The 27,850-nt window shown below is 42.3% G+C and overlaps 1 protein-coding gene across 3 annotated transcripts in view; it reads left to right on the top strand.

Moving 5' to 3' along the window:
- The window catches only part of FAT3 (FAT atypical cadherin 3), a 385,938-nt gene that overhangs the window by 48,838 nt on the left and 309,250 nt on the right, over positions 1 to 27,850 (top strand). For all 3 annotated transcript variants that reach the window (XM_068930522.1, XM_068930524.1, XM_068930523.1), the window contains one exon: positions 7 to 3,318. In XM_068930522.1, coding sequence (XP_068786623.1) covers positions 24 to 3,318 — 3,295 coding nt within the window. In that variant the 5' untranslated portion in view covers positions 7 to 23. The remainder of the gene's footprint in view (positions 1 to 6; positions 3,319 to 27,850) is intronic.

Below are 27,850 nucleotides of genomic sequence, written 5' to 3'. Positions count from 1 at the left end.
TCATAGGATGAAAGAATGATGTGATGGAGGTGAATATGGGCTACTGGTCAGGCACGCGGCCACCTCTGTCTTGCCATGCCCTTCTGATTTTCAAGCTTCTGACTGCCATTTGCCAGGTAGTTGAAGGGACAATCCCACTTGGTTTTCACTTCACACATTCCACTTACAATGCTACAGTGTACGAAAATTCAGCAGCCAGGACCTATGTCAACAGTCAAACGAGAATGGGCATTACCTTGGCTGACCTTTCATGGGATATCAAATACAGGATAGTGTCTGGTGATGAAGAAGGCTTTTTTAAAGCTGAGGAAGTCATCATTGCTGACTTTTGCTTCCTAAGAATAAGGACTAAAGGTGGGAATTCTGCCATATTAAACAGAGAAATCCAGGACAACTATTTATTGATAGTGAAAGGGTCAGTCAGAGGAGAGGACTTGGAAGCATGGACAAAAGTGAACATCCAGGTTTTAGATATGAATGACTTAAGACCTTTGTTTTCACCAACCACGTACTCTGTCACAATAGCAGAAAGCACTCCTTTAAGGACTAGCATTGCACAGGTGACCGCCACAGATGCGGATATTGGGTCCAATGGTGAATTTTATTACTACTTCAAAAACAAAGTTGATCTCTTTTCAGTTCATCCTACGAGTGGTGTTATCTCCTTAAGTGGCCGACTAAACTATGATGAGAAAAACAGATATGATCTTGAGATCTTGGCTGTGGACCGTGGGATGAAACTTTATGGAAACAATGGAGTAAGCAGTACCGCTAAGCTTTATGTTCACATTGAACGTATAAATGAACATGCCCCAACTATAAGTGTAGTAACCCATGTTCCCTTCCCATCGGACAAGGAGCCTACCTATGCAGTTGTTAACATTGATGACCTAGATGAAGGAGCCAATGGAGAAATTGAATCTGTTTCTATTGTGGCTGGAGACCCACTAGAACAGTTCTTTCTGACTAAAGAAGGTAAATGGATGAATGAGTACAAAATAAAAGAAAGAAAACCTATTGACTGGGACAGTTTCCCTTATGGTTATAATCTGACTCTCCAAGCAAAGGACAAAGGATCTCCTCAGAAATTTTCTGCAGTCAAACTGGTCCACATTGCTAGTCCCAAGAAAGAAAGTATCCCAGTTAAGTTTGAAAAGGAAGCATACGATGTTTCAATTAGTGAATTTTCACCTCCTGGTGTGGTGGTTGCAGTAGTTAAGCTGACACCTGAGCCACAAGGTGTGGAATATAGAATATCTCCTAGCGAGGACGCTGAGTATTTTAAGATCAATCCTAAAACAGGCCTTATTACTACAGCTCGTTCTTTGAAAATCATTGAGAGGGACCTCTACGAATTAGAAGTGTATATAAACAAAGGTAACACTTTGAAAGCACACGTTACCGTCAGGTTAGAAGATGCCAATGATCACACTCCGGAGTTCCAGCAGCCTTCGTACAGCTCATTCATCAACGAAAGCGTCCCTGTGGGATCCAGCGTTTTGGCAGTTTCAGCAGTTGATAAAGACAGGGGAGAAAATGGATACATAACATACAGCATTGCCAGTCTCAATTCACTGCCGTTCACAATAAACCAGTTTACGGGTATTATCAGCACATCTGAAGAACTGGATTTTGAGTCCTCACCAGAAAGCTACAGGTTCATTGTGAGGGCTTCCGACTGGGGTTCTCCCTACCGTCACGAAAGCGAGGTGAACGTCACTATATACGTAGGCAACGTCAATGATAACAAACCCCTCTTTGAAAAAGTGGCATGTCAGGGAGTGATTTCATCTGACTTTCCTGTTGGTGGTCACATCACGGCTGTTTCTGCAATAGATATAGATGAGTTAGAGCTTGTGAAGTACAAAATAATCTCTGGAAATGAACTTGGAATTTTTTATTTAAATCCGGACTCTGGTGTCCTGCAACTTAAAAAGTCTCTAATTAATTCTGGCATAAAGAACAACAATTTTGGCCTTAAGATAACAGCCACTGATGGAGAGAATTTTGCTGATGCTATGTTTGTCAATATTTCAGTAGTTCATGGGAAAGTGTCCTCGAAGACCTTTAGCTGTAGGGAGACCAGAGTTGCTCAAAAGCTAGCAGAGAAATTACTCAAAAAGGCAAAAGCTAATGTGAAGCTGAATTTGGAAGATGGCTTTCTGGATTTTTACTCAGTCAACAGACAGGCACCACATTTTGACAAATCCTTCCCTACTGATGTAGCAGTTTCAGAGGATCTGCCAGTTGGTGCCACCATCCTAAGGATAAAAGCCTATGATGCCGATTCAGGCTTTAATGGGAAGGTAGTATATACAATTTCTGATGGGAATGCAGATAGTTGTTTCAACATTGACATGGAGACAGGGGTACTTAAAGTTCTTATGCCCTTAGACCGTGAAAAAACAGAACTCTATCTCCTTAATATTACAATTTATGATTTAGGAAATCCACAGAAATCTGCATGGAGACTGTTGACTGTAACTGTAGAGGATGCAAATGATAACAAACCTATTTTTCTGCAGGACAGTTATTCAGTTAATATTTTAGAAAGTACAAGTCTTGGTACAGAGATTATCCAAGTAGAAGCCAGAGACAAAGATCTGGGATCCAACGGGGAAGTGACTTACTCTGTATTGACAGACACCCAGCAATTTGCCATCAACAGTTCTACAGGAGTGGTGTATGTGGCTGATCAACTAGACCGGGAATCCAAAGCGAACTACACGCTTAAAATAGAGGCTAGGGACAAAGCAGACAATGGCCATCAGCAGTTCTCTGTTGTGCCTCTGAAGGTTTTTTTAGATGATGTCAATGATTGTTCTCCAGCCTTTATACCATCCAGCTACAACGTGAAGGTCCTTGAAGATCTGCCCGTTGGCATTGTGATCGCTTGGTTGGAAACTCACGATCCAGATCTCGGCCTGGGAGGGCAAGTCCGGTACTCACTTGTGAACGATTACAACGGGCGATTTGAGATAGACAAAGCAAGTGGCGCCATCCGCTTGAACAAAGAGCTCGATTACGAGAAGCAACAGTTCTACAATCTAACTGTGCGTGCAAAAGACAAAGGACGTCCGGTTTCTCTTTCTTCCGTTTCTTTTGTGGAAGTTGAAGTGGTGGACGTTAACGAAAATCTCTATACGCCCTATTTTCCTGACTTTGCAGTCATTGGATCTGTAAAAGAAAACTCCCGTGTTGGTACAAGTGTTTTGCAAGTGGTTGCTCGGGATGAAGACTCCGGAAGGGATGGAGAGATCCAGTATTCCATCAGGGATGGCAGTGGCCTGGGAAGATTTAGCATAGATGAAGAAACTGGTGAGTCTCCTTTCAATTTTTTTTTTTTCCTTTCATAAAGCTCCACGTAAATGTGAAGCTTAGGCATCGTTATTTTCTAGCCATAGCAAGAGAAGTTCAGTTCTTCGTAACGGGAGAGAGAAAATTATAAATAAATTTTTCAGGCACAGCAATGACATGATTTAATTACCTGGTTATATTCATCACTGTGTGGGTGTGAAATAATGCACATTACTTTTCAGTAGCTATGTGATGACTCCATTTAAAAAGCAGTAATACTTATGTAATGACTTTATTCCAACCACTGTATTATTTGTTGATAGTTCTAAATTACTCAAGTCACCTCCGCAGAGTGTCACAACGCTCGTGACCTTGAATGCAATGTTAAATCCAAAGAAGGTAAATAAGGAGCATGAAATAAGAATTATTTCATCCTAAAACCTATTTATAGTCTTGCTCTTACTGTCAGTGGGGGTCATTTTTCATAGGGGTTAATAGTTTGGAATGATATGCCATTCTGTGTAATAGGCTTTTTTTTTAGCGTGTTTGGTTCAGCAGGGCAGGAATGTGTGTGTAAAGGTATAAATATAAGAAAGATACATTCAGTCTGTGCTCACGTGCCCTTGATGGCAGTAGTGTTGTGAACATCACTGCTAGAAAGTATTCTTAACAATAATAATTATTATTGTTAGACATTATTAGAAAATGTCAACAGAATGAAAATGTGTAAGATGTTAAACTTTACCACCACCCTATCCTACTGTAAAATATGGAAAATATCAAGTCTAAAGTATATCTGGTAAAAGAGGCTTCAAACAGGCTGTTTAAGTGTCTGATAGTTGTTGGGAGTAATAGTGCAGCTGTGGTACTAGAAGTGAGGAAATTAGAAAATATTAGTCAACAACTTAAGAAATTATATTAAGTATGTTGAGTCTGTGGGTTTACCATGGTTTAAGCTGGCTTTGTATGTCTTTTTCTAAAGCTTTTAATTGAGAATGTGGTATTAAAGCATGCGATTAAAATGTATGTTTTGGCAAATTCAGACTGTTTAATCAAATGTCAGCATTCTAAAGGGAACGTTATGAAAAACAGACGACATTAGAAATGCTGTGGATCTTGTTTGAGCATAAGCAGTGAAAATATTTTTATTCTATTTGTATATAGCCTCTCTGCCGCAGCTGTGCACCGATGAGACATTTTAAGCCTTGTGTCCAGAAACGTCAAACTTGAGTGTCAGAAGTCAAGAGGGCATCTACTCTAATTTCCAGAAATGTTAAGAACTCGCATATCCTATAATGTTAATAGTAGCTGAAGGCTCTCAGGCAACATCATTTAGAAAGCTAAATGTGAATTTTAATTATAAGCTCCAGGGTTTGAAAATTTTGGCCTATTCTTACCGAGTTGAACAGAATTCAGCTAAACAGGTCCTTTAAAGGCAATGAGAGATTGGTCTAAATGCTGCAGAGTTCTGAAAAATCTCAGGATTTGATGTTATTGAACTGAGAGGAGTGCTTAGGGAATAGTCTTCCAGGAGAGTGAATTAGTGCATGTCTTCCATAAATAAATTATCCAAGCCTTTTACCCTGTGTCTGGACTGGTTAAGGTGATATCCTATAATAAATTAGGGCTGTTGTTCAATAAAACATAAAGTGCACTTTGACGTCGGAAGGAATTGTACTCAATATTCCACATTAAGCATAAGCTTAGTTGTTTCTCTGAATTGCGATCTAATGGGGGGGAGGGGGCGGGAGAGAGCTTTAAAAGGTCCAGATCTGTATCTTTCACTCTTTCATAAGTATTTCCATGAAAGTGGACCACCCCTGTTACCTCTGGAGTTTCACTGACCTGTTCCAAAAAATTATGCCATAATCCAGCATTTAAAGATCCTCTTCTGGATTCCTTTTGTGTTTCCTTTCCCCGAATGAATGAAGAAAACAACTGTTTGATGCAGCCCCAGCTTTCTAGAAGCCTTCTCAAAAGAAGACTTGGTAGCTTAGTTGCAGGCGGGGCTATCTGGAGAGCAAGAAGTGAAGATTTAGGAGTTACTCCATCTTGCACTGTTGTAACCTGAGTGCAAAATTTGACCTGCTGTGTCAAAAAGGACGAAACATTAATACTCTGCTATTGAACTGGAGGCAACTTAAATGCTGCTGAATGATGAATCAGCTTTCTAGCTGTAGAAAAGAGCTCTCAAGTCCCATATTGAATTAATTTACGAAGAGATAGCTGTTTATTTACTTTCAGTGCAGTTAATCTGTCACTTTTTAACTGACCGACTCTATTGGCTTATGCACCGTCTTTCCTGAAATTTGTGAAGGTAAGCAGGAGTGGGAAGTACAACAAATCAATATTTTTTGGCTGCTGCCTTAATGAAAAGAAGACCGCAGTATCCATTATAATCATTAGGAAATAAACTGGGCCAAATTCATCCTGATATGTGAGCAGGCCGGACTCCAAGGAAGTCTGTGGTTTCAGCAAAATTCTCTTCAAGTGTATTATTTTTATCCTTCCACCGTAGTCCATCTTAACTGTGTCACTCTGTGTTTGTTCGCGTGGTGGCTTTATTCTCATTCCACTATAGATACGCTGCATCTAAGTCCACAGACAGACCTTCACTTGGCTTTTCGGTGTGGGTGCCACAATGGGCCATTCTGCCTGTAGGTCTGAACTGGTCTGTCGGTGGCGAGCTTGGGAGTCTCTCCGTGTTGGCCAGGATGGATCTCTCCACATAGGATATACGTGCGAATCCTGGCACTGTTGCTGCTTGGTGAGGGATGAGCCGTCGGTGTGAGCGAAGCTGGGATTTCCATCCCACGCTGCTTCTCTTTGCCTTGCGTTGTAGGAAATCTGTTTGGAGGGTTATCGTTGATGCATTACAGCCTTCACTGTTAACTAATCTAGTTCATATATAGTAGTAACCAGAAGCATAGTGAGTTTGCCAAATAGAAGTACATTTTACATACGTTCTGTCCCAGAGCCTTGGGAATCACGTTGTTTCGGTGGATTTACTTTTCTTTACCAGGAGGTGGAGCCAGTACAAATCTGGAAATCAATAACAACTCTGCAAGAGGAGGTAGCAGTTCCTGACCTCTCCCAACTCCAACCCTAGTTTCCACCTAGTGCCTTAGCCAGCAGACTAAATTTCTCTTGGGCTTGCAACTCAATTTGGAATTCATAGCTAAAAGACTAGTTTAAGGCTTTTTGGAGAAAACAATACAACAGTATATATATATATATATTTTGAGCACTCTCAATTGGGGATGCGGTTTGTCACCAACCTAGTACCGCTCAAACGCATTGTTTTTCCAACTTTGTTGGCTTATTTGTTGACTCTTGGTATAAGATCACAAGCTTGCCAATTAAGATCCCTACAAGGAGGGATGCGTCATATGATCTCAACGTTTACGGATTCTCTTTTTCCTTCCATCTCCTATTTAGAACTGCTTTTCTTTGTATCTCTGTCGTTCTCTTGGACTCTTGAAATGTAATCTATTTGACAAAAAATGGTCGTTTCCCGTCAGAGCTAGTCACTGCAGGCTTTTCTTATAGTCAACAGAGAGAAATGGGCACTTGTGAAGCCCAATTCATCTTACTCTAAAGTAAAACTGTGAGATAAGTTGAATGAATCATGCTCTAAAAATGTGCGTGCGTTTCTTGACTCTAAAGGGGTGACTAGCTCAGAGGCAGAACACTAGTTTTGCTCAGGTGTAACTCATCTCTGTTAGCTATAGACCATCCATAAGTAAGATTACATGCTATCAGTTTTACGTGCTAGATAGTACGTGATGGCTCCTCTCTGCCAGTTGGATGTTTTTAGCCTAATTTCCGGGAATTATCTCTTAGCGTGAAGCCTACACCTAAATGTACTTTTGGAAATAAGAGGTGGAGAGAAGACTTTTAAGAGTATGAGGGATGAGAGTTCTGCAGCTAATATTTTAGAGTTTTTGATTTTTTGAGACTATAATGCAGCCCAGGAGCATGGCATGCTCGTTTCCATCTGTAGAAAGTCATCAAGATCTGACTCTGTGATCTTACTTGCTAAGTGGGTGATAACCTTCCCTTTATGCAGTTCATGGGCTGTGGAGAAGCTCATGCCGTTTCTTCACGTCTAGTATCACTCCCCACCAGCTGGATTGCTCCATTAATTTCTGTTTCAGTCCAGTCTGTAGTGAATACCCACTGCTTGCCGGTCTGCTGATCTGAGTTTCTTTGGAAGACCATTGTACAGAAACCCTCTCCGTTTCTGGACTGTTGTAGCGCAAGATGAACAGAGAGCTGTTAAAATCTTTGTGGGATGACTGCGTGCTCCGAGATTTCATGTTGATGATAGCTCTAGTAGATATATCTGATCTTTTGGAAGAAGTCTTCTACTGCCATTTTAAAACACTGGATTTTCTAAGCTGTGATATGTACACCACTAGTAGGATTGATACTGCAGCAAAGTGGTATAATTTTACTGCCTCAGCTGCTGGTGGTGACTCCAGCAAATACTTATGGACAGGATCTGCTGCTGTGATGAGCTGTACATGTAGGTGACTAGTTTGAGATAATAATCCTACCTTGGGTGACTAATTGACTTCTAGTAGTACCTTCTTTCTGGCTGTAGTGGCTGGCTAGGTTAGATTCCTGACATCGGGAAAGGTTGAGTTAGATGAGATCAATCCTGGCTGAAATGCTGATGTTCTTCCTTCTCATTTTTTCATTATTCGTGGTTCAGCTAAATAGCATTTTTGACTCAAGCTCCAATTCTCCGTCTGGCATGTTTCTACTCTTTATATGGTTGATGTAACAGCCTGGCACTAGGAAAGTTTCTATATTTACCCCTGCTCTACCCATGGATATACTAGTAATGGAAAAAAAAATGTGTTCAAGGGGGACAGAGAAACTAGACACGCTATCTTCTGCTACAGATATTTCAGTGGACTTGATAGGAGTCAGTGTAACAACACCATAGGATGGAAAGAATGCATAGCTCCATTTAATAGCTGAAGTAATAAGTGTTTTGTTGCTTTTCGGGAAAGCATTGAAACATTGTTCATAGGTCCCACTGAAATTAAATGCAAAGATAAAATAGTGATATTAGTGAAAGACTTAGAGGATCCTTAATATTCACGCAAAGTACATAGACATGGACTTAACTAACACTTTCAAAACTTATTAACGTAATTTTCCAAGGTTCAGGAGTTCAAGTCCCCTGGTTTTCATTGGGATTTAAAATTTGTACGTTCGTTGGCACTGGTTTTGCCCCCTCCCCCAAGAACGCAAGCTGGAGTTGACCCTGTTAATTTATTGTCTTTAGATGTTTTCAGCCCTGAAAATTCAAATATTAAGCCAAGCCTTTTCATAGCGCTGAAATCTTAAAAAATACTATTAAATGGAGGAGGATTTCAAATTATTACAGACTGCATGGATGTATATATAGTACCTATTGTAGCAGACTGATGCTCTATTTTGATACCTTTTAAAGTACCAAGAGTGATTGAAATTCCTGACCAACTGTTGCTAGATACTCCAAGAAAAGAAGCCAACCAGTGTTGGAAAACCCTAATCATGGCTTCGAGTAACTTATAATGGAAACTAGGAACACCAGACGGTATAGTTTACAATAAAACAGACCTGCCTTCACTGTTATATCTGTCTGGCAAAGGGAATACATTTATGACTTCAGACTACTTGCGTCTCATTGCTGTCTTCCAAAATAGTTTTCAGTTATGGTGTGTGCAAGCTGAAGGATACTTTCATTTATAACAATTTGAGCGCTCGGATAAATATTTATGTGGGACCATTACTAGCTTTTCCTTGAAAACAAAATCAAATAGAAATGAAAATGGTTTTTGATATGTGATTTTTCTTCAGCTTATTTAATTTTATGAAACCATGTAAGAGCTAGTCACTAAGTCTGTGAAGAGTCATGTGTAGAATTTAATTCAATGTTGCACTTGAGACAATAGAGTTACAGATGTTCTCTGTTTTTCTGGTGAGTTTAGGCAAATGTTATTACCCAGAGTCAGTATTTCCCAGCCATTTATTTAGCCCAGACTTTTAAGACCTGTTTTCAAACTAACTTTTTGCCAATGAGTATTGCTGGGAGCTGGCTCAGAGTGGTTGTATCCAGGGAAGGGGGAAGCACTGGCCTGGCAGCTCCCGTGATGCTGCGCAGCAGCAGTTCGGGGCTGGAGTTTGTCAGTTCTCAGCCTAGCCGTGATGGCTCTCCTGAGCAGGCGCTCTGTGGAAAAGTGTGCGCCAGATGGATCACAGAGCCCAGTTCTGGCCTAAGTCTGATCTGTCATCCTCTATGTCAGCATGAAAAAAGCATTGCTGCAAACAGATATTTCTGAGTCTGCAAGGTTTTGTCATTATTCAGTAAGTTATCTCTGGCAGCTTTTAATGGTGCAGTCTTTCTTTCATTAAGGATTTCTTATTTTAGGAAAATAATTGTCAACTTTTTTTTGAAATTAGCTGTGATGGAAAAACAAGTTTTTTTTTGATAAATTTGGTGTCTGTGCTTTTATAATTTCCCTGTCATTTGTCATGATGGATTAATAAAGGAACGGGGCCTGTCTTGGTTTCGCTGGAGTCAGTCTGTTTAGCTTTTTATTTAATAATGTGAACCTTAAAACATGCATCAGCTTATGAAAATATTTACTTTAAAGGCTCCTTAATATCGTTATGACATATTTTGAAAATTTTCCTATGTGAGGCCAGTCGTGCAGAATTGTTCCATTCAAGCTGGTCAGCTCTCTTGGCTTAATACCACATAAAACAGCTTATGATGTACAGTTTTTATAGCTAGCTGTAATTTGCATGTTTTCCCTTCTTTGGAAAATGTTGCTAGAGAACCTTTTTTATTATTCAGGATGCTCCTGGTAATAGAACATTTCTTCTAAATCTCTCAGGGTGATTTACTATATTAATGAAGAAATAAGTCCAGAAGTGAGCCCTACGTTATCTTGTGCATCACAGCCCGTTAAATTGTACCCAGATGAGCTTATATTAAGCTGATGCCTAGATTGTCAGCAATGAGACCCAGCCATATAATAGGCAGTTAGACTAGTTTGGAAGAAAATTTACTTCAGTGTCTGATGTTCAGTCTGAACACCTGAGCACCAGCCCTATCCTAGTATCACTTCGGGCCATGGTCTACTGTTTAGTGTTTCACCTTCACTTGTGAGTAGTACTTGATATTTCAGAGGAACCTGAACACGGGGGAAGAAAATTCATCTGAACTGCTCCAAGGATCAAACAGGAGCCCAGAAGCTTGAGAAATGTTTTTTATTCATGTGGAGCTGCAAATCTTAGGAGCGTGCTGAGAGCAATGCAAGCAGTCCTGGCCTGGGGCACGCTAAGGAGGAGGAAGATGCATACTTCAGCAATTTCTGAGATTAGATGGAACCACTTTGGTGTACTGCCTAATCCCTTCCTGATGTAAATCTAAGAAACAGGAATCGCCGGTGGCTAGTAAGATTGAGGATACACCCTCAAATCTGACCCTTGCAGCAGGTATCTGGATTTTTTAGGGAGTAGTATCACTGGACAGAATTTGAAAGGCATTTCTGGGACTGCTTTGGAGCAGAGGCAGGTGGTAACACTGGATTGTTCAAAGATATAAGTGCATGTATCTCTTTCTCTACTTCGGTACATACACAGGCTCCTGAATTCATCTTAGAAACTGGATTAAAGTGTATTTTTTGAAAAGCTGTCCTCTATTCAAAGACTACAAGTAATGGTAAACTGGGCACTTGCTTGGTAAGCTATTCCAATTTTTGATTACTCCCATTACTTAAAAAAAAAAAAAAGTGTCATATTTCAAGACTGGCTTTGTCTAATTTCAGCAATCAAATCTTGAAAATTATTAGGTCTCTGTCAGCAAGTAAAAAGAAAAAAAAAGTCCTTCCACTGTCAGATATCTTTCCATTTGTCAGTACATGTTTACCTGAAAATAGATGTTCAGAGTGAATATCTATAGCTCACAGAACAGATATTTTTAATCTGTAGTCTTCTGTTTAATGTAAACATCTTTATTACATTTTATACACTTATGGTGGCTTATTAGCATTGAAGTGTTGCCAGTGAGAAATAACTGAGAGAAAGCCAAACTCAGCACATGTGGGGAGGGAATTTTCATTGCAGTTGGTTTGCATTAGGAGTTCACATTAATAGCTTTTTGTATTTCTGAAAATTAAATTGTCCAGTAGCGTTGGCCTGGTCATTTTGTCCAAGCCCAGCAAAACATATAATCCTACTCCGTTATAGTACAGTGATAGCTATGAGCCAGTCACATCTTTCTCTTTTTCTGTGAGATTTGGAGGACGTCTCTGTAGGCTCATTGCTGGCATCATTTTGCGGAGTGTGGGACAGGATGTGGGGTGGGAAGTTGCATGATCTCTTGCTCCTAGGTGAGCCCTGAGCCACCCGCTCTGTTGTAATAACGTGGTGAGATTAGGCTTAAGTTGGACACATCATACAGGGTGGTATACGTCTCATACGACTTCACTTACCAAGTTATATGTCTGTCTATAGCCAAACTGGACAGAGATATGTTGCTCAGCTAAGGTACAGTGAATCCTACGCAGGTGGAGAAAGCCAAGGTGCCCAGCCAGACTGGGTCCTACCACGTACTCGGCCACCGCTCTGGCAAGTCTTGCTTTGCTAATGCTATGGGAGCTGAAAGTACATGACGATGTGGGACTGTGCCCCGTTCCCTGTGCTGTCAATACCAGGGGAGCCAGAGAAAGAGAGTGAGCGTGGGCCTGCAGAGAGCAGTGGTACACTCCAGCGCATCCCCTGTCTACATGACTGGGGACTTAAGGACATGCTACGGAGCTTGCTTGCCACTCAGTTTAGACACTGTTGTTAGTTTTTCCCCTTGGATGTTTGTACCGTGTCCTGAAGACTGTGACCAAGCAACATCGTTATAGCCAGCTGCACCTCAGCTTTGCAGATGTTACTGCCGCCAGTGTTGCTAGAGGGTGACTACCACACCACCCATCTAAGAAGAGGTAGCACGAAATTTCTTTCTCTTAGCTTTTCAGTTGCTTAAATGCCATTTGCATCTTGCAGTTGAGCGAAACGTTCTCGTTTTACAGGTACAATGACAGTTCTCTGCAGTGACGGGATCAATAAGCAGGCAGCGATCAGTATGTATGTGGCAGAAGAGAGGCAGCGATTTCAGTCTGGCTCTTTGCTTTGGGCAGTGCGAATCACAGTTTTTAGTTGCGCACCTGAATTTTCTGTAGCGGTAGGTGCCTAAGGATAGACTTGCTAGCCCTTGCCATGCAGAGAGGCAGGCGAGGTGCTTAAGGCAAAAGAGAAATGCTGAAGAGCGGGTTGCACAAAATGCAGACCCTGTGCGGCTGAGATGAATTAGTTGGATTTTCATCAGTGGCTGTGTTAGGGCTAGAAATCTAAATTCTTATTGAAACAAAATGTGGATGTCTGCATCCTGGATGCATGTAGCCATTAACACAGATGAATAATCATCCTAGTGACTGTAAGGAATGAAATTAAACTTTTCTGCTTTAATTTATGTGAGTGCTAATTAAAGAAGTGTTTGCCTTGGCCCGAGAGTAATCTAAATGTATATGGTTTTAAATAGCTATCTGTTTCCACAATGTGACGGCTAGATCTGCGCAACATTTTTCACAATTGAAGTGTCTGTTTTTTCAGCTTTACTGAAATGTGCATAGCGAATTAGTTTCTAATTTTTAGATCATTGCAGCCCATAGCAAAGTATATGCATAATTATTTGCAGATTTTTCCTCTTACTTCATTTGAAAGTTTTACTGAGAATTCATGTTCTGGAAATGCAATTTTACACATAGATTGTTAACAAATAGTTTTGTTTCTCACCACTGATTCAATTTATATGGTGAGATTTAAAAAAAAAAACAAAGCCAAACGAAAAACCCTAACTGCAAAATCAGTTCAATTTTTTTATAACTTTTTTTCCCCCCTAACAGCTTTATTTTTATACAAGAGTAACTATGGGATTTAATTAAAATTGCCAGAATGCTTCACAGTCCCCAAACACCTTTCATCTAAAGTACACAAATTATTTTTCACATTTTAATGGAGAAAGCTCTTTGATGTACGGTGTTTATGTAGTTTCCTATTTTACTGATACGGCATGAGAGGTGTAGATAAGTTAACTATTTGATTCTTTTCTGTTTTTTGGGGGGTGGGAATGACAATCCAGAAGTTCCTTAAGAAGAGTAGGAGCTTCAGGTGTCCAAAGCTGTGCTTGTTTGTGCTATACGGTGGCAGATAGGGCACAGACTTTTTTCTGGCTGCCAGCATGTCTTTCCGTACAAGACCACCCTTCTTACGCGTACGGCATCTCAGAGCTGGTATTAGAAGGACTTCGTTTTTTCTTTCCTCTTGAGATGCTCTGTGAGGATCGATAGGTTTGTGCCGTTCTACTTCTCTCGGCTCTTTCGCTGAAGCTCTTTACCTTGCTGCAATTATCATTAAGCAGTAAGGCTAATGGGATGGCAGATTGCAGCCCAGACAGTCATCAGTGATTAATGCAGCTTCCCCCTTGAGGCGTAGCCTCGTGCACTGCACCAGCGGGAGAGCCCCGGCTAGTTGCAGGCGCCAGCAAGCGAATCGCGGTAACGGGACTGCAGCAGACCTCGCGCTGCCTGCGACTGCTCGCCGAGCGGCTGCCCGCAGGTGTGGAGGAGCCCAACGAAGTCTCAGCGGGAGGCGGGGGCTGAGGAGCCCGACGCTCTGAACTTGATGGGATCCTTCGCAGGTGTTCGGCGGTCTCGCTCGCTGTAGCTCTTCCCAGCGGGCTGCGGAGGCGATCGGCGTGGCGCTGGAGGAGCCCGCCTCGTCCTTCCCTCCAAGGAAGTCCTTCCTGCGGCAGGATCCGTCCTTGCGAAGCGCTGCTGCAGCTTCCGTTCGAGGCCTTCCCCAGCTTCTGATGTGTTATTTTTCCTCCCCCAGTACCAGGGGCGGAAAAGCGTGTTTTGTGCCTTCCAGTGCCTACATGCCGAGCAAAGTGATGGTGTGCGTTCATCTCCCCGACGAGCAGTTAGAGCAGCCATTTGCTAATGAGGTCTGGTGCTTTTTACGAGCATGCGCCTCCTTTACATGCTGTTGTTGCTCTACCTTCAGCAAGGTATCTCTGTTTTAGGGATGTGTGGTTCAGTGTAGGCAGCCAGGAGCTTCTGAGGTACCAAACGTCTTTGTAGACCAAGGAAACATAGTGAAAAAAGAGAGTGGGCCTAATACAACATTTGGAGAGGAGATCAGGCCTGTTTATGAGGAAGGAACAGGACTAGCATTTTCGGAGCTGCCTTAGGAGGAAATAGCAAAATCTAGTTAATAAATAGGAAGAAATTTAGGACGGAGTTCAAACTCTAGAGCTTGGCCCCCGATCTAGTCATTAATAAAAATACCCCATTGCTGCTTTTCGCTTGAAACAGAAGGTAATATCTGGATTGCAGACTACGCAGTTTCGGTCTGGCGACGCTGGAAGTGAAAAAACAGTTCTGCTTGTGCAGGTCACAGGTTGCACCCGTCATTGAGATGCAAATTGCTGTACTGCTGTATTCTTAGAGTAGGAGGGTTCTCGTTGTCTTTTTATAAACATACCAGTTTTGGAAACTTTCTGCATGCGTATCAACTATTTCATGGGGGTTTCCTTTAATTGCTTAATCTTTCATAATGAACATTAATCTGTCGCTCAGCAAAGATAAAATCCAGCTGATTGTCAGAAACTCTCTTTTTCTGTACTCCACAAGTTAAAACTGCTGATTCCGCTTGGAAGCTCTGACTGGAACTTGAGCGTGGTCAGAAATGCCGTTGTGGTCGCAGGGAGGGGAGTTCTGCTCTTTACAGTGCTGATCCCAGTCCAGGCTACTTGGACCAGTAGCCGGAGGGGCTGGGAACCTCTGGCAGAGGAGACGTGACCCTCTTCACCTGGTCAGCTGGATTCAGCAGATATCTTCTTCCCTTGCTTGCTTCCTGAAGGGCCAGTCCTGATCCTGACTGCTTGTTCCTACCGCCTCCCTGCTGTGGCTCTGTTTTTGTCGGTAGCCATTTGATAAGGCAGTTCAAGAAAGCAATCAGCTTAAAATTCATCTTTTTTTGAGGAAAAGCAGTGAGAGGATCGGTTGCCTGGTTGGATTTATGGGCCCTGGGCACACTAGGGGTACTGGAGAACAGGTACAAAGGTAAGGGTTGGGTTGCCCTGTTGGGGGTTGTGTGGTCTTAACGCTGGGTTAGTATGACTGTGAATCCATGGGTTTGAGAGCGTCCTCGCAAGGAGCTGCAGCAGTATAGCTCATGCGGTTAAAATTCACTCCAAGCCATATACCGTTTACTTGTCCATATAGGAAATTTGTAACTGCCTGTTTTGCTTAATGGAGACTCGTTCTGATAAAACAGAAGTGATTTTAGCAGGACCGAAGGGCGGCTTGGAGATCATGCATTGCAAGAACGGCTACTTTGTCCAGGCTTCGGTGTGGAAATGACAGCTGTGATGGAGCGAGCAGGATGTGTGCTGAAGTGAGGATTGGGTGTGATTAGGGTGCTTATTTGCTGTGTGGTGTTTATGGTGTTGTCCCTGAGCCTCAAGCTGAAATCACCACAAGTAAGAGCAGCTATCAGATGGATAAAGCCTGCCTACTGCATGTTACGCAGGGATATAAAATCCCTCTGGCAGCGCAGCTAACCTTTTCATGCCTCACTTTACCTGTCTTTACAATAAGTCTAATGATCATCATGTTGTCAGAGGCATTTTTGTGCAAGTTGTGCTGCTTGCATGATTAACGGCTTTAAAATGCTGTGCGTGATTTTGATGGAAACACATATCAAAACACATAGCAGCAGTTATGTATAATACAGTCACTTGGTATTTGAGGTTGGAGGGTGTTAAAGGAGAATTTCCGTCAGGATTCACTTCTTTCCCGTTCTAATCTCCAAGGAAAACTTGAGAATCTCAGTGACCTATTTAAGCTAGTACGTTTATGCCGAGTAATTAACTGCGAAAATGTTATGTTGACTGCATGGGACTTACTCAGCAAACCTGCATTCAGATTGGCCGATCGCTCCTTTCAGCCTTCTGGGGATGAACGGTATTCCAAAACCCCGCGTACTGCAGTACTCACTTAAAGCAAAACAGTATTAAGTGAGCTTCAGACAGACTAATCCTTACTGTTGTTCCCTGTCTACTGTAATTGCAATACTTCCACTCTGGCCGAGCAGCTGGCCGTTGTGCTGTGCTGCAACTAGTGTTATAATGCAAAATTTTTTGTAAGGCATGTAAGGAATAATAGGAGACCATTTGGTGGCATTTTTGGAAGAATTGTGATCCTGTCTCTCAGGTGCTGTGCTTCAGTGTTTACTGGGCCAAATATTACTTAGTGTTAAAGTGTTTATAATTTATGGAGCACTCAGGGTGAAATCAGACTCTGCCACTAACTAAAAGTGGAAATTTCGCTCAGGTTTAGGTCCTGCTGCAGTAGTGGGAAGACCTCTAAGTCTGTACAGACCTCGATGGGTCAAGTTTAGGTGAAATCTTTATTATTTTTTGGTAGCGCTAAGGATCCACAGCTTTAGACCTGGCAACAAATTGTAAACCATGCTCAAAATGGCCTCCCACTGGAGACATCCTGCTTGGTGGTACAATACGAGGAGGAAGATATGAAGGCTGTGGGTGAGGATGATGTATATTGTTTTTTCTAGCTCAATCAATATTTCTTTCTTAATTTCCCTCACTTAATAGTTTCAGCAGCTACTAGCTTACGTTAAATAATGTCTTCTTAGAGTAATTGTCATGTCAATAATGAGCCATGCCATGGTGTCCTTATTAAATACAGTACAAGGCTTTTCTCTGGTAACAGAAATTAATCTGAGCAATGAATTTCCATTTTTTTGGCCTTCAGGCCAGGCTATTCAAAGGCAGCACTTAGAAGCAGGGAGAAGTAGATTAATACTGCCGGTAGCACATGATATTTTGGCTCCAAGATGCTGAAGGAATGAGGCTAGCGTAGTTTCTTTGACTTGTCAAAACTTTTTCTCTGTTACGTGGCATAAAAGATGGCAGTAGTTCTTTGAAAGAAGCCCACTCCTCTGTCTCTCATTCCTCCGTTTTTCCCCTCTGTTTCGATGTCCGCATTGACGTGTGCCACCCAGGAGCACCTCATGGACCAGTGAGCATCTGTAGGACGTCATGCTCTTGGAGCCCCAGTGGGGAATGCAGGGCCACGCGTTATGGCTGGAGCACTTTAAACCTCGCTCCCAGCAAGGCACATTAGTGTGGGGAGGTGTCTCCCTTCTCAGTGCAGTCTAAATTTCAAGCTATTCCCTAGATGAATCCCGTATTGTCTCCAGGATGCAGGATGGAAGCTCTCGGTGAAAAACTGAAGGGAAAAAAAGCACAGGGCAGAGAATAAAGGTTTTGGGAATCAGTTGCTTATCGTAACTCTCTCGGAAATAATCTCATGTCACAGTGTTGTAGCCTGTGCTAGCTGTAGGGACAGGGCTTGGTAGTGCAGAAAAGGGGGTTTGTTTTAATAGAAGTACCTAGGGACAAAGCAAGCCCAAAGATTAGTGATGATACAGCCTTGGTCTAGTTGCTCCATGTCACTGAAGTTGATATATTTCCCGAAGCCTGTGTTTTAAACGTGCAGAAGCCCTGGAATGGAAGATATTGCAGAGATTTTAAGGAGTTATTAAACTGCATGACAATAAAATACCAGTCTCTGTCCCTAGTCATTCAAATATATATATATATATTTTTTTTTTTGAAAATGGCTTTGTCTGTCTGACTAGCCAGTACGGAAATGCGTTTGAGTCTCTAAGTAGCTGTGTTGCTGGTGGTCATAAACAAAGGCAAAAAGGGGAGGGAATAACACGCTCAAGGTAATGTGTTTCCTGGTCCTAGTCTCACCAGCCTCAGTTTGGACTTTTTCATTTCTGGTGGCAGTGAGCAACGTTAGAGGGTCTCTCAGGCAACATACTGTCTGTGCGGTATGATTTATGGACCTCTAGTGTAGAGAAGCCACAATACTCTTGCTTCATTCTGAAGAGAGGCTTAAAAACATGCAAAAGTTGGGAAAATATTATCTGTCTTTTAAAAACGAGATTCGTGAACAGATGTATATATCTATTCTGTCACCATACAGATGGGCAAAAAATGTTTAGTTGTCATGGCAGCAAAATGTACAGTAGCACAGAAGAAAAAAAATAGGGGGGGGGCAGTACCGTCTTGCCAGTTGCTCTACCGCGGTAGCATCTGCTGACTTTGAGTTTTATCAGCCTGAAACTTCAGCTCCAAATCCCTGAGCCCACAGTTCTCAACAGCAGTGATTTCTGTGTGCTGTGATCCTGCAGGGATTTAGTGTCAGGATTGTCCCCTACAGGAAGCATGAAAACTGTCTTTTCTAGTATTTGGGCAGTTTCTCCCTTTGATGGGACCTGGAGAGTAAGTAGGAGAGGGATATCTCTGTTCTCGTGAAGCAACTCCTACCCGAATTAGCACTTCTGTTTTGGGGTTAATTTAGGCTTGCATATTGCTAAGCACGATGGGACCCTGGTCTCATTGTTAGGGTGGGATACAAGCTGCGTAGGCTGTAGTCAAAATTCCTTTCCGCCTGTACTGATAATGAGCAGGCCTGTCTACGTGTTCAGACCACCATAATGTATACGATGTCCTTTATGCTATATTGCTTATTTTTTGCTTAATAATAGTGACAATATTTCTAAAACCTCACATTTTGCTGTCTTAATTTTTGTTTCCCGCGCTGCACACAGTCTGAAAAAAACCTTAAAGCATTGCTGCGGTTATTAATTTCACTTTTGATTTATTTAAGCGTTACGTTGCAGACTGGCTTTAGATTACTACGCTGCATGGCTGCGTTTTAACTCTCCCCTCAAATGCTTGATTAAATTTATAAAGAAAGAGTGGGATGTATTCATGTTATTCATCTGGCTAGTCTACTCTTAAAAAAAAAAAAAAAAAAGAGTCTGAGAAAGCAAAAGGAGACAGTTGGGATGGCTGCGTTGTTGCGCTGGTCCAGCCAGTGCCCTGCCAAGCAGCGCAGGATCGGCTCGTGCTCTGCGTAGCTGGAAGCAGTTATTTTGGCCGCTTAGACCGCGCCGAAGGACTGGTTGGTGGAGCGGACGTGAGCAGAGCGGGAGCTGCTTGCAGCACCCCCAGCGTCGCTTGACGTCTGATTTTCCCGTGGCGTGCCGGGTATGGGAGGTGCCGGCACTGTCCCACCTCCTGGATGCACGTGCTCCTGTCTTCATCAGCACGAGCTCCTTTTTTAATCTAAGGAAGAAAATTGATTGAGCATGGGAGGTTGATGGCCGGCCCTGCCTTGATAGAGGTCCTGATGTTTTAAAATTACATGACTTACCAAGAAAATGGCCTTATTGCGGATGACTTCTGTTTTCCAAGTCCTTCTCTTCCTTCCAAGTCCTGTTCTTCCTTCACAGCTGCTGTTTCTTTCATCTCTTTCCTTCAGCTCACCCCAGCATGATTCTTAAGTCTTTACTTCTTGTATGCTGGGGGCCTGCACTAGGAGAGGAAGATGTCTTCTGCCTTTATTTACAAAACAAGACCAATAAATATTTGTGCTGAATTGCTGTCAGAGCCTCAAACTGTCTTTTGTAATGAGCTCTTACTTGCTTCTCCTAATGACTGCTGGCTTTTCTTTTCATGGCTGGCAGATGGGGTGGACCCTTTCCCCTGAAAGGGTCTTGCCTTACATGAGCCCAGAGACTTGTCTTTCTGCTATTAACGTCATCAGCCTAGGTATGTTGTGTCACTAATGTTCCTGAGAGTAGCCCGTGTAACAAAGGAGCACAAGTGTCACTGAAAGTCAGATTTCCTCAAGTTTTTTTGGTAGATTGAAAAATCCACCACTATTTCTTTATGGATTTTAAGGCCAAGATCCACAACAAGGCCAATGACCTAATGCTTTCCTACATGCCTAATTTTGCATAGTCCTGTATCAGAGTTTGTATGTGAAGCCATTAGGCCTAAAATGCATCAGTGAACTTGGTCTTATTTTTGCTCTGTGCTAACTTGCCTGAATTTTACATCTTCAGGTGGGCAGAGTTCTCCTGACAGAGAGCTGTTCACGTTTTAGCGGCTGTCTGCCATGGTTCTTGCACTACCTTAAGTGCAAGAAAGACACCAGCTAGAAAACGTCAACTGCTATTTTTCTCTCCAGGTGGATATTACTCATGTGGTCATTGGGTCTGATCTTTCAGAGGCATGCTAGAGGTCTCTGCCTTCTTAAAAATGTGCATGCAGCATGGAAAGATTCATGAGGATGAGCTCTCACAAGTTCACAACCGGTAAATGAGCTAATGATGATACATCTTCTCCTCCCTGCTGCACTCCGAATTTTTATTACAAGGCCACTGTCATTTGTTTTCATCCCTTGCAAATCCTCCCTCCATCCTTCCCTATCCTAACCATTTCCCCTAAAAACACCTACTGCAGCGACCTCCGTTAGCCTGAGAAATTGAGGCTCTAATCGGCAGGGCTGGTATCTGTGAGATTTGGCAAGTGTTACAGACCCTTTCTGTCCACGACAGCCCCTAAAACGCAATACTTATGTCTTTAAGCAGTGCATAGCCAGATGTTTACTCATATGTGAACTTCTCCCTCAACAACAGGCTCCCTCTTTAGAAGTAAATTTAAGGAGGCAATTTGAGGGTGACTGTTTGCAAAGGGCGAAGTTCCTTATTAGTTTAACCCACTAGCTTCCAGGCTAACAGAATTCTTATTAAGTTAAAATCAAGCGCTGCACTGGCTCAGGAGCAGCATGCTGAGCATTTTCCTTATGACAGATTTCAGTAAGGATCTTGCTGTTACCTGATTCTCCCTGTAAAGTGCGTTCTGCCATGATTAAGGCCTGATACATGAATGGCCCTTCCACATGCCCCTGGAAGGCAAACCCATAACTAAGTCCTGTTTTAGTGTGAAATTCACTTATGTGCATGGCTCCTGTTTTCCAAGCGATGCCCAGGCCATCCAGATTAGAATGCTTACCTCAGTAGAAAATGATTTCCCGAAATTTGGAAGGTGACTTAGGCAGGTCTTACTCTTATCTAATGAAATGGATTTCAACTGTGTGACAAATGTGTGTCCTTATTGTGCATTTATTACTTAATGTCAAAAAATGAATTATTACTTTGGCACATCAGTGCAATAGAAGTCCATAAGAGATTCTGGCAGCCTAAGCGGAGAGAACAGGTTTTTGGACTGGCATGTCTATAAAGGAGTTATGTTTTGACTTTGTGCAAGATTTGTTAAAATATATTTTTATTCTGTTTTGGTAGTGGTACACGACTAATACATTGGATAAGTGCATGTGTGGGTGTATAGATGCCTGCTGAATAGCATATTTATTTTATAGAAATCATTCCGTTCCTGACTTTTTCTAGTGTTTGATAAAGTTGTAGAAATGAGTGATTGAAATTATCTTGACATTGCTGGTTAGATTATTCACTTCTGGATCCATCGCGTTGTTTCCTTGGGCATAATGCACAGCGTTATATCAGCCCTCATTTCAGAGGGCTCAAATGTGGGGACTTCTTCCGTTTACTCTGCAGGTTTTTTACCAAAACAGGGACGTCAGGTCAGGATCAAGGCGTACATCCACGTGGCCAGCACCGTTTTGTGTAGCACTGGCAGCGTCGTAGAGCTCTCGACAACTTGCTTTTTCTGTTATTCTCACTTGCCGTTTTAGGTAATTGCGTCTCCTAGGAAAGTAATTTCTTTCCTCTCTGGTCCCTGAGGTCCCCGTGCGTGCTCCGAAGCGTGCAGAGCTGCAGCCCGTTCTCGCGAGCGGTCCGACCGGGGCGACCTCGCGGCCGGCTGCCTGTCCCTCTCGCTCGCGGTGCGTGCTGGACCCGCGAACGAGCCCTCCCTCGCGCAGCCCCGTCGCCGCGTCCCTAGGACCTTTGTCTGGCACGGTGACAAATAAACTGTTCCGCGCGTCTCTAGTTCAGAGGGCTGAAGCTGAATGCCTGCGTGTCCCTGGGCTCTCCCTAAGGCCACGCTTTTAGCTGCAGTTCATGCAGTTTTTTTATAATTATGTTTTTAGTGCATTGGAAGTCTTTCTTTTTCTTCATATTGCCTTCATACCTAATTAGTCTTTCCCTAAATAAATACCATGGTGCCTCCCAAATTACATGCGCTGTGAGAACAACGTTTTCCATCTCCCTAATAGACTCCATTTCTTGCTGCATGGGAATGATGGATTTCTTTCATGCTTATACTTAGTGGGAACATTTTTCATAGCTGTTTAGCTTAGGGCGTGTTTATGTTTTGAATCAACTCATGTATTTGTGGACGGTTCTCTTTTTTAAGGGCTACTGCTGTCTTGTTCCTTGAGAAGGGACCAGTTGGGATTTCTTAATGTTGCTCCAGGTGGATTCCTCTTGAGGGTACCGCAGTTTCTCTTTGAGCTACCTGTTTCTCATATTCCAGCAGTTTGATACAATTTGGAAGCTTCTTGGTACTCTGCAGTTGATTGCCACTTCTTAAACTAGAGCAATGAAGTATTTCAGCTTTTAATGCCCTGTATATGGTTTATGCCTGTGTGTTTAACTATCTATCTGTGTTGTTCTGTGGGTTGAGCTGGAAGGAATTGCTTAGCATGAAGTAAAGGTAATCAAATGATGAAGCTGTAGTCACACTCTGAACTCCTAATTTAATGAAAAAATCACCCGAACGATAAAGTGTGTAATTATGCTGAATTTTGTGACGCTTGGGTCACAAATGGATTCTTCCTTGTGTACTGATGACATCAATTAATACCCGTTGCAGCTTTCCATTAAGCCACAGATTTGCAGTGCTTTTATATTAAGTGGACATTAATTCTTGCTAAATTGCGAAGGGAGTCGTTCTATATTACTTATTACTTCCACACAAATACTGGGAGAGATCCATCTTTGTCCCAGTGCTAGAACAGTTTGTATCACAGAAAGTTCCATTACTGGGAATTTATCTTCTCGGGGAATAAGTCTTTCCAGCTTAAAGAAAAATGACTTTCAACTAATTTAATTTTCCATTTATATGGAAATACATATTTATATGGAAGATACATATTTATAATGTTAATTCCTGAATTGGTGAAAGAAGACAGCTAGGCAGCTGTGGAGACTGTAGCTCTCTGCTTATACCCAAAGCGAGTTTGACAGAGCAGCAGCGGTGCAGAGTTTCCCGCGCCGCTCGGAGCGCTGCAGAGCTAAACCGCAGGAACAAATAGAGCAACGGTGCCCAGTCTTCGTGCTAGTTCAAATCTATCTTTTCATCTGAAAAGGTGTGGTAGGTGGCTAGTGCGAATGCTGAAACTGGATTGCGTTCACAGACAAATACCGTCCAGGCCGTTTCTTGACAACTTCGTATTACAGTTGAAAGGAATCTTTGTAGCACGCGAGATGAAGGTAACAGTTGTATCACTGAATCAGAGCACAAAATCCAGCTGAGACTGGGAAAAGAGGAAGGAACTGTTTTCCTGGTGTTTCCTCACAGCTAGGCAAACATTTTTCCCCTTAAAATATCTTTACACTTTAAAGAAATTTCGTGCCGTATATACAGTATGCAATATCAAAGAATATGATAATATAATTTGTATATATAATTATATGTATCTTGCATAATAATACTTTTCTTCCTAGTGAGATTTATAAAGAACCAGGAATAGTCCTCTTTTCTTCCTCCAGTGTCTTGTTTTGAACTTCTGTGTTATTATTCTTTGATACCTCATTAATTCTGACTAAATTTGGCTGGCTGAATGATGAATGTGGTTCTTATTTCTGCAGAAATGCTAATAAAGGATGGCATGCTGTATTTGGGATTTTTATTAAATTAAATTAATAACAAAGTGAGTTAATCAGGTAACATGCACCTTGAACTTTTACTTTAAAGAGAGATAATTTCTCGTCTCTTGCATTTTTGTATTAGGTGGAAAATTTCAAAGAACGTTGTGGCAGCTACATTTGAATATCTTTGTAGAGTCTAGTTAAATATTCTGTTTATAAGCGCTGCTGCTTAGTGATCTAATGAGCTCAATACCAGTCTCTTGCCACATTATATCTCTGTAATTCTTTACAGCCAGGAAATGCATCTGGATTCATTCAGCACGTAGAGGTGTTGTCAGTTGGTGTTATTTAATATGATAGGAGATAAAATAATTAAAAAAAATGACTTAAGGGCTGCCAAATTATCATTTTTAAGCTCCAGTCCTTGTGTCTTGTACCCTGAAGAAACCCTTCATTTTGGGGCATTCAGTAGAAAATCAGATCAGTGCTGTAGGATAATGACTGTATTTCACAGTTATGTGCTAACATATATGGCAGAGTAGTGCATATGCAGAAGTACTCACTTTTCGCCTTACTGGAGTAACTGAATGTGGATTTTACTGGACTGTTTCCAGCTTCAGCCAATTTTCTATATGAACTATAAGGACAAAAGGAACTCCTTAAAATAGGTATTCACAACATGATATTATGGACATAATTCATAAAGCCACAGGAATGATTTCAAGAAGAAAAAGTAAGGCTGTATAAAATTACATTATAAATCTCAAGCCAGGGAAGCAAGGAGGAAGATGTCAAAAGCATAAAGAAATTATCCTGGTCTTCAGGGACAGAAATGCTAATCCAACACTGGGTGTCTTTGAAAACATCTCCCTTTAGTATTCATATATATACTCTTAGCTGTGCCTGGAATATTGCACACTAACAGTGCATTAAAGGAATATGATTAAGACTGCAAGGTCAAAAAACTCAAAAGTTAGGGAAATGTCTGTGTCAAACATCCTTTAATTATGCGATTCTTAGTAGTAGTAGTAGTAGTAGTAGTATTTTTGCATGATCTTGTTCATTCAAAGCACAGTTTCATCAGGACTATTAAGTACTTTGCTTTACCTTTATCGTTCCTTTGTTGTGGCCCAATTCCCTACTTAGCTCTCATTCCTGAGAATCTTCTCTGTCAAGAAAATTTCTAGTGTACTTGCTGGGGTTCCGGTTTACTACAGTACCTCACTGTGTGACAAACTCTCTTCGATCACAACCCTAAGAAATTAAGGTTAGGATTCAGTCCAAGATTCAGACTTGTAAGTGTAGACACATGGGCTTGGTGTCTGGGGTTTCTAGTAGGAACCTACATTTGGCCAGCTGAACCCACTTGAGCTGCCTACAGGAGGGTTAATGGGATCGTTTAGTATGTTCCAGCATATCCTACCTGGTCTCCTGCTCTAACTGCAGAAAAATATCGGTCTGTGGAAAATGTATGTCATATATGGCAGTCCTCTGAGGATGTCTCAGATATACTGGGGAACCTTAAATGGCCCTAGATGTCAATGTTCAGGCAACTGATTTAAGTACTAGATGTACACTAAATATAATGGGAGCACAGGTGTTTAGCTCGCAGGTAGATACCTATGCTTAGGCATCTGAATCTGGAGTTGGATTCCATCCTTAATGTTAATGTTGTTACAACCTTAAAGATGAGGAATAAAGACCCAGAAGGATGAACACAGAAAATACATAGCAATTTTAAGTTCCAGTTTTCCAGAAAATGTAGCAATCTGTATTTCAGAGCACATTATGGAGCCACAGAAACATTTAGGTTGGAAGGTTCTCTAGCCCAATCTCTTGCTCCTAGATGGTGTAACTTCAGACTTAGGTCTGGTTGCTGCAGGCCTTGTCTGTTAGGTTTTGAAAATTTCCGTTCCTCCGGGCAGCCTGTTCCAGCGCTTAACTACTCTCATGGCAATGATTTTTCTACTTATGTCTAATAGGAATTTCCTTTACGGCAATTTGTGACCATTGCCTCTTCTTTCACTGTACTCTATCTTTTCTACAGTCCCTCTTTAGATGGTGGAGAACTACGATCAGATTCCCCATTGCCGCTCTTTAGCTTTTCTGTTCCAAGCTAAACAAACTCAGTTCTCTTCGGTTCTCCTCCTACATCACATACTTTGGCCCCCTAGTCATCTTCTTGCACCTCCACTGGACGCATGCTGGTTTGTCAATATCTCCTTATACTGAGGAGCTTAAAACTAGACCCAGTATTCCAGATGTGGCTTCATTTCCCTTGACCTGTTGGGTACCCTCTTGCTTATGTAGCCCACTGTGTGATTAGCTGTCATCACTGCAAGGGCACAGTGTAGGCTCACATTCAGTTTGATGTCCACCGGGATCACCATGTCTTTTTCTGCATAGCTGCTCCCACCAGTCTCCAGGCCATACTGATTGATGGTGAATCCCAGGTGCAGGACTTCATGTTTGCCTGTGTTGAACTTTAGGAGGGTTGTGTCAGCAATTCTTCCATCTCATTATGGTGTCTCTGAACCTCTGTCCTCCAGAATATCCACTGCTCCTTAATTTGTTGTCATTTATGAACTTGCTGAGGGTGTGTTTTATACCACAACTAATATTGTTGTTGCACAGTATTGGTCCCCAAACTGATCTCTTAGGAACAAGGGTCGTGGTGAGCCCCTGATTGTTTTGTAACTTTCTTCTAGTTCAAAGAAAGTTCTGTCCACCTCCTCTTTTATTATGGGACACTCTGTGTCTGTAAGCTCTTAGCTGACTGTAGACTCATCCATAGCAGAACCCCAGGCATTACAGCAGCTCCTTCACGCGTGGTGCTACCCCCCTCCTCCCATATTCTCCACCTCTCTTTCCTGTAGATCCTCTGCAACACTCCAGTTGTATAAGCTATGCCACCATGTCTCTGTAATTCCAGTAACATCAAAGCTCTGTCACTGCTCATGGACTTCCAGTTCTGCCTGTTTGTTTCTCTGGCTAGGTACGTTACTGCCATGGTATTTTGGATGGGTCCTCTTTTACCTGCTCTCTCGTGAGGAACGTGAGAGCAACTGCTGTGTCCTTTCTTGGTCGTCCTTGCCCCTTATCCGCTGTTCCTCTGCTTATCTGCAGGCTTTGGTTTCCATTCCCCAAATAACTTTGTTTAAAGCACTTCTCTCTAAGTTAGCAAGCGTGGTGGCAAAAGCGTTGTTTCTCATCTTTGTTAGATGGTTCATGGCTCTCCCCAGCAGTTCTTCCTTGAAGAGAGTCCCACTGGCGTACAAGTCAAGGCCCTGCTGTGATACCTTTCACAAGGGACCTTTCCCCTTGCTCAGTAGGATCGCCACCCAGGCCCCCATCTCCTTCACCCTAGCCTCCAGCAACCCCTAATCACCTTGATCCTACTCAGGGTATCCTCTCGGGCCTGTTGCTCCCTGCATCCCAAGATGAGAATGGCTGCATTTTCCCTCGGCTCAGCTGGTGCAGTGGATCATGTCCTGTGGCACGTCACCCCCATTGCTGTGCTAATTCCAGCAGTCTTGGATAGTCTCAAACAGCCAGGCCAGCCGCTGCTTTAAATACCTTGATCTGTCTGCGTGTCCTTTTGACAGCTCCCTAAGTGCTCCTGGTTAAGCGGGAAGCCTGACATGAGCCTGCTCTGCCTCCTCACAACAGTTTCTGCTTGGCTGGCAACCTCTCATGCTGTCCTTTGATTCCTGAGCGCATTTTACTTGCTCATGAGCAGCAGAGTGCTCCTTGCTCC

This window comes from Struthio camelus, chromosome 1 (genome assembly GCF_040807025.1).
Source record: "Struthio camelus isolate bStrCam1 chromosome 1, bStrCam1.hap1, whole genome shotgun sequence".
NCBI lineage: Eukaryota > Metazoa > Chordata > Aves > Struthioniformes > Struthionidae > Struthio > Struthio camelus.
The sequence above is the reverse complement of the archived record's forward strand: the minus strand, read 5'-3'. Positions and strand labels throughout refer to the sequence as shown.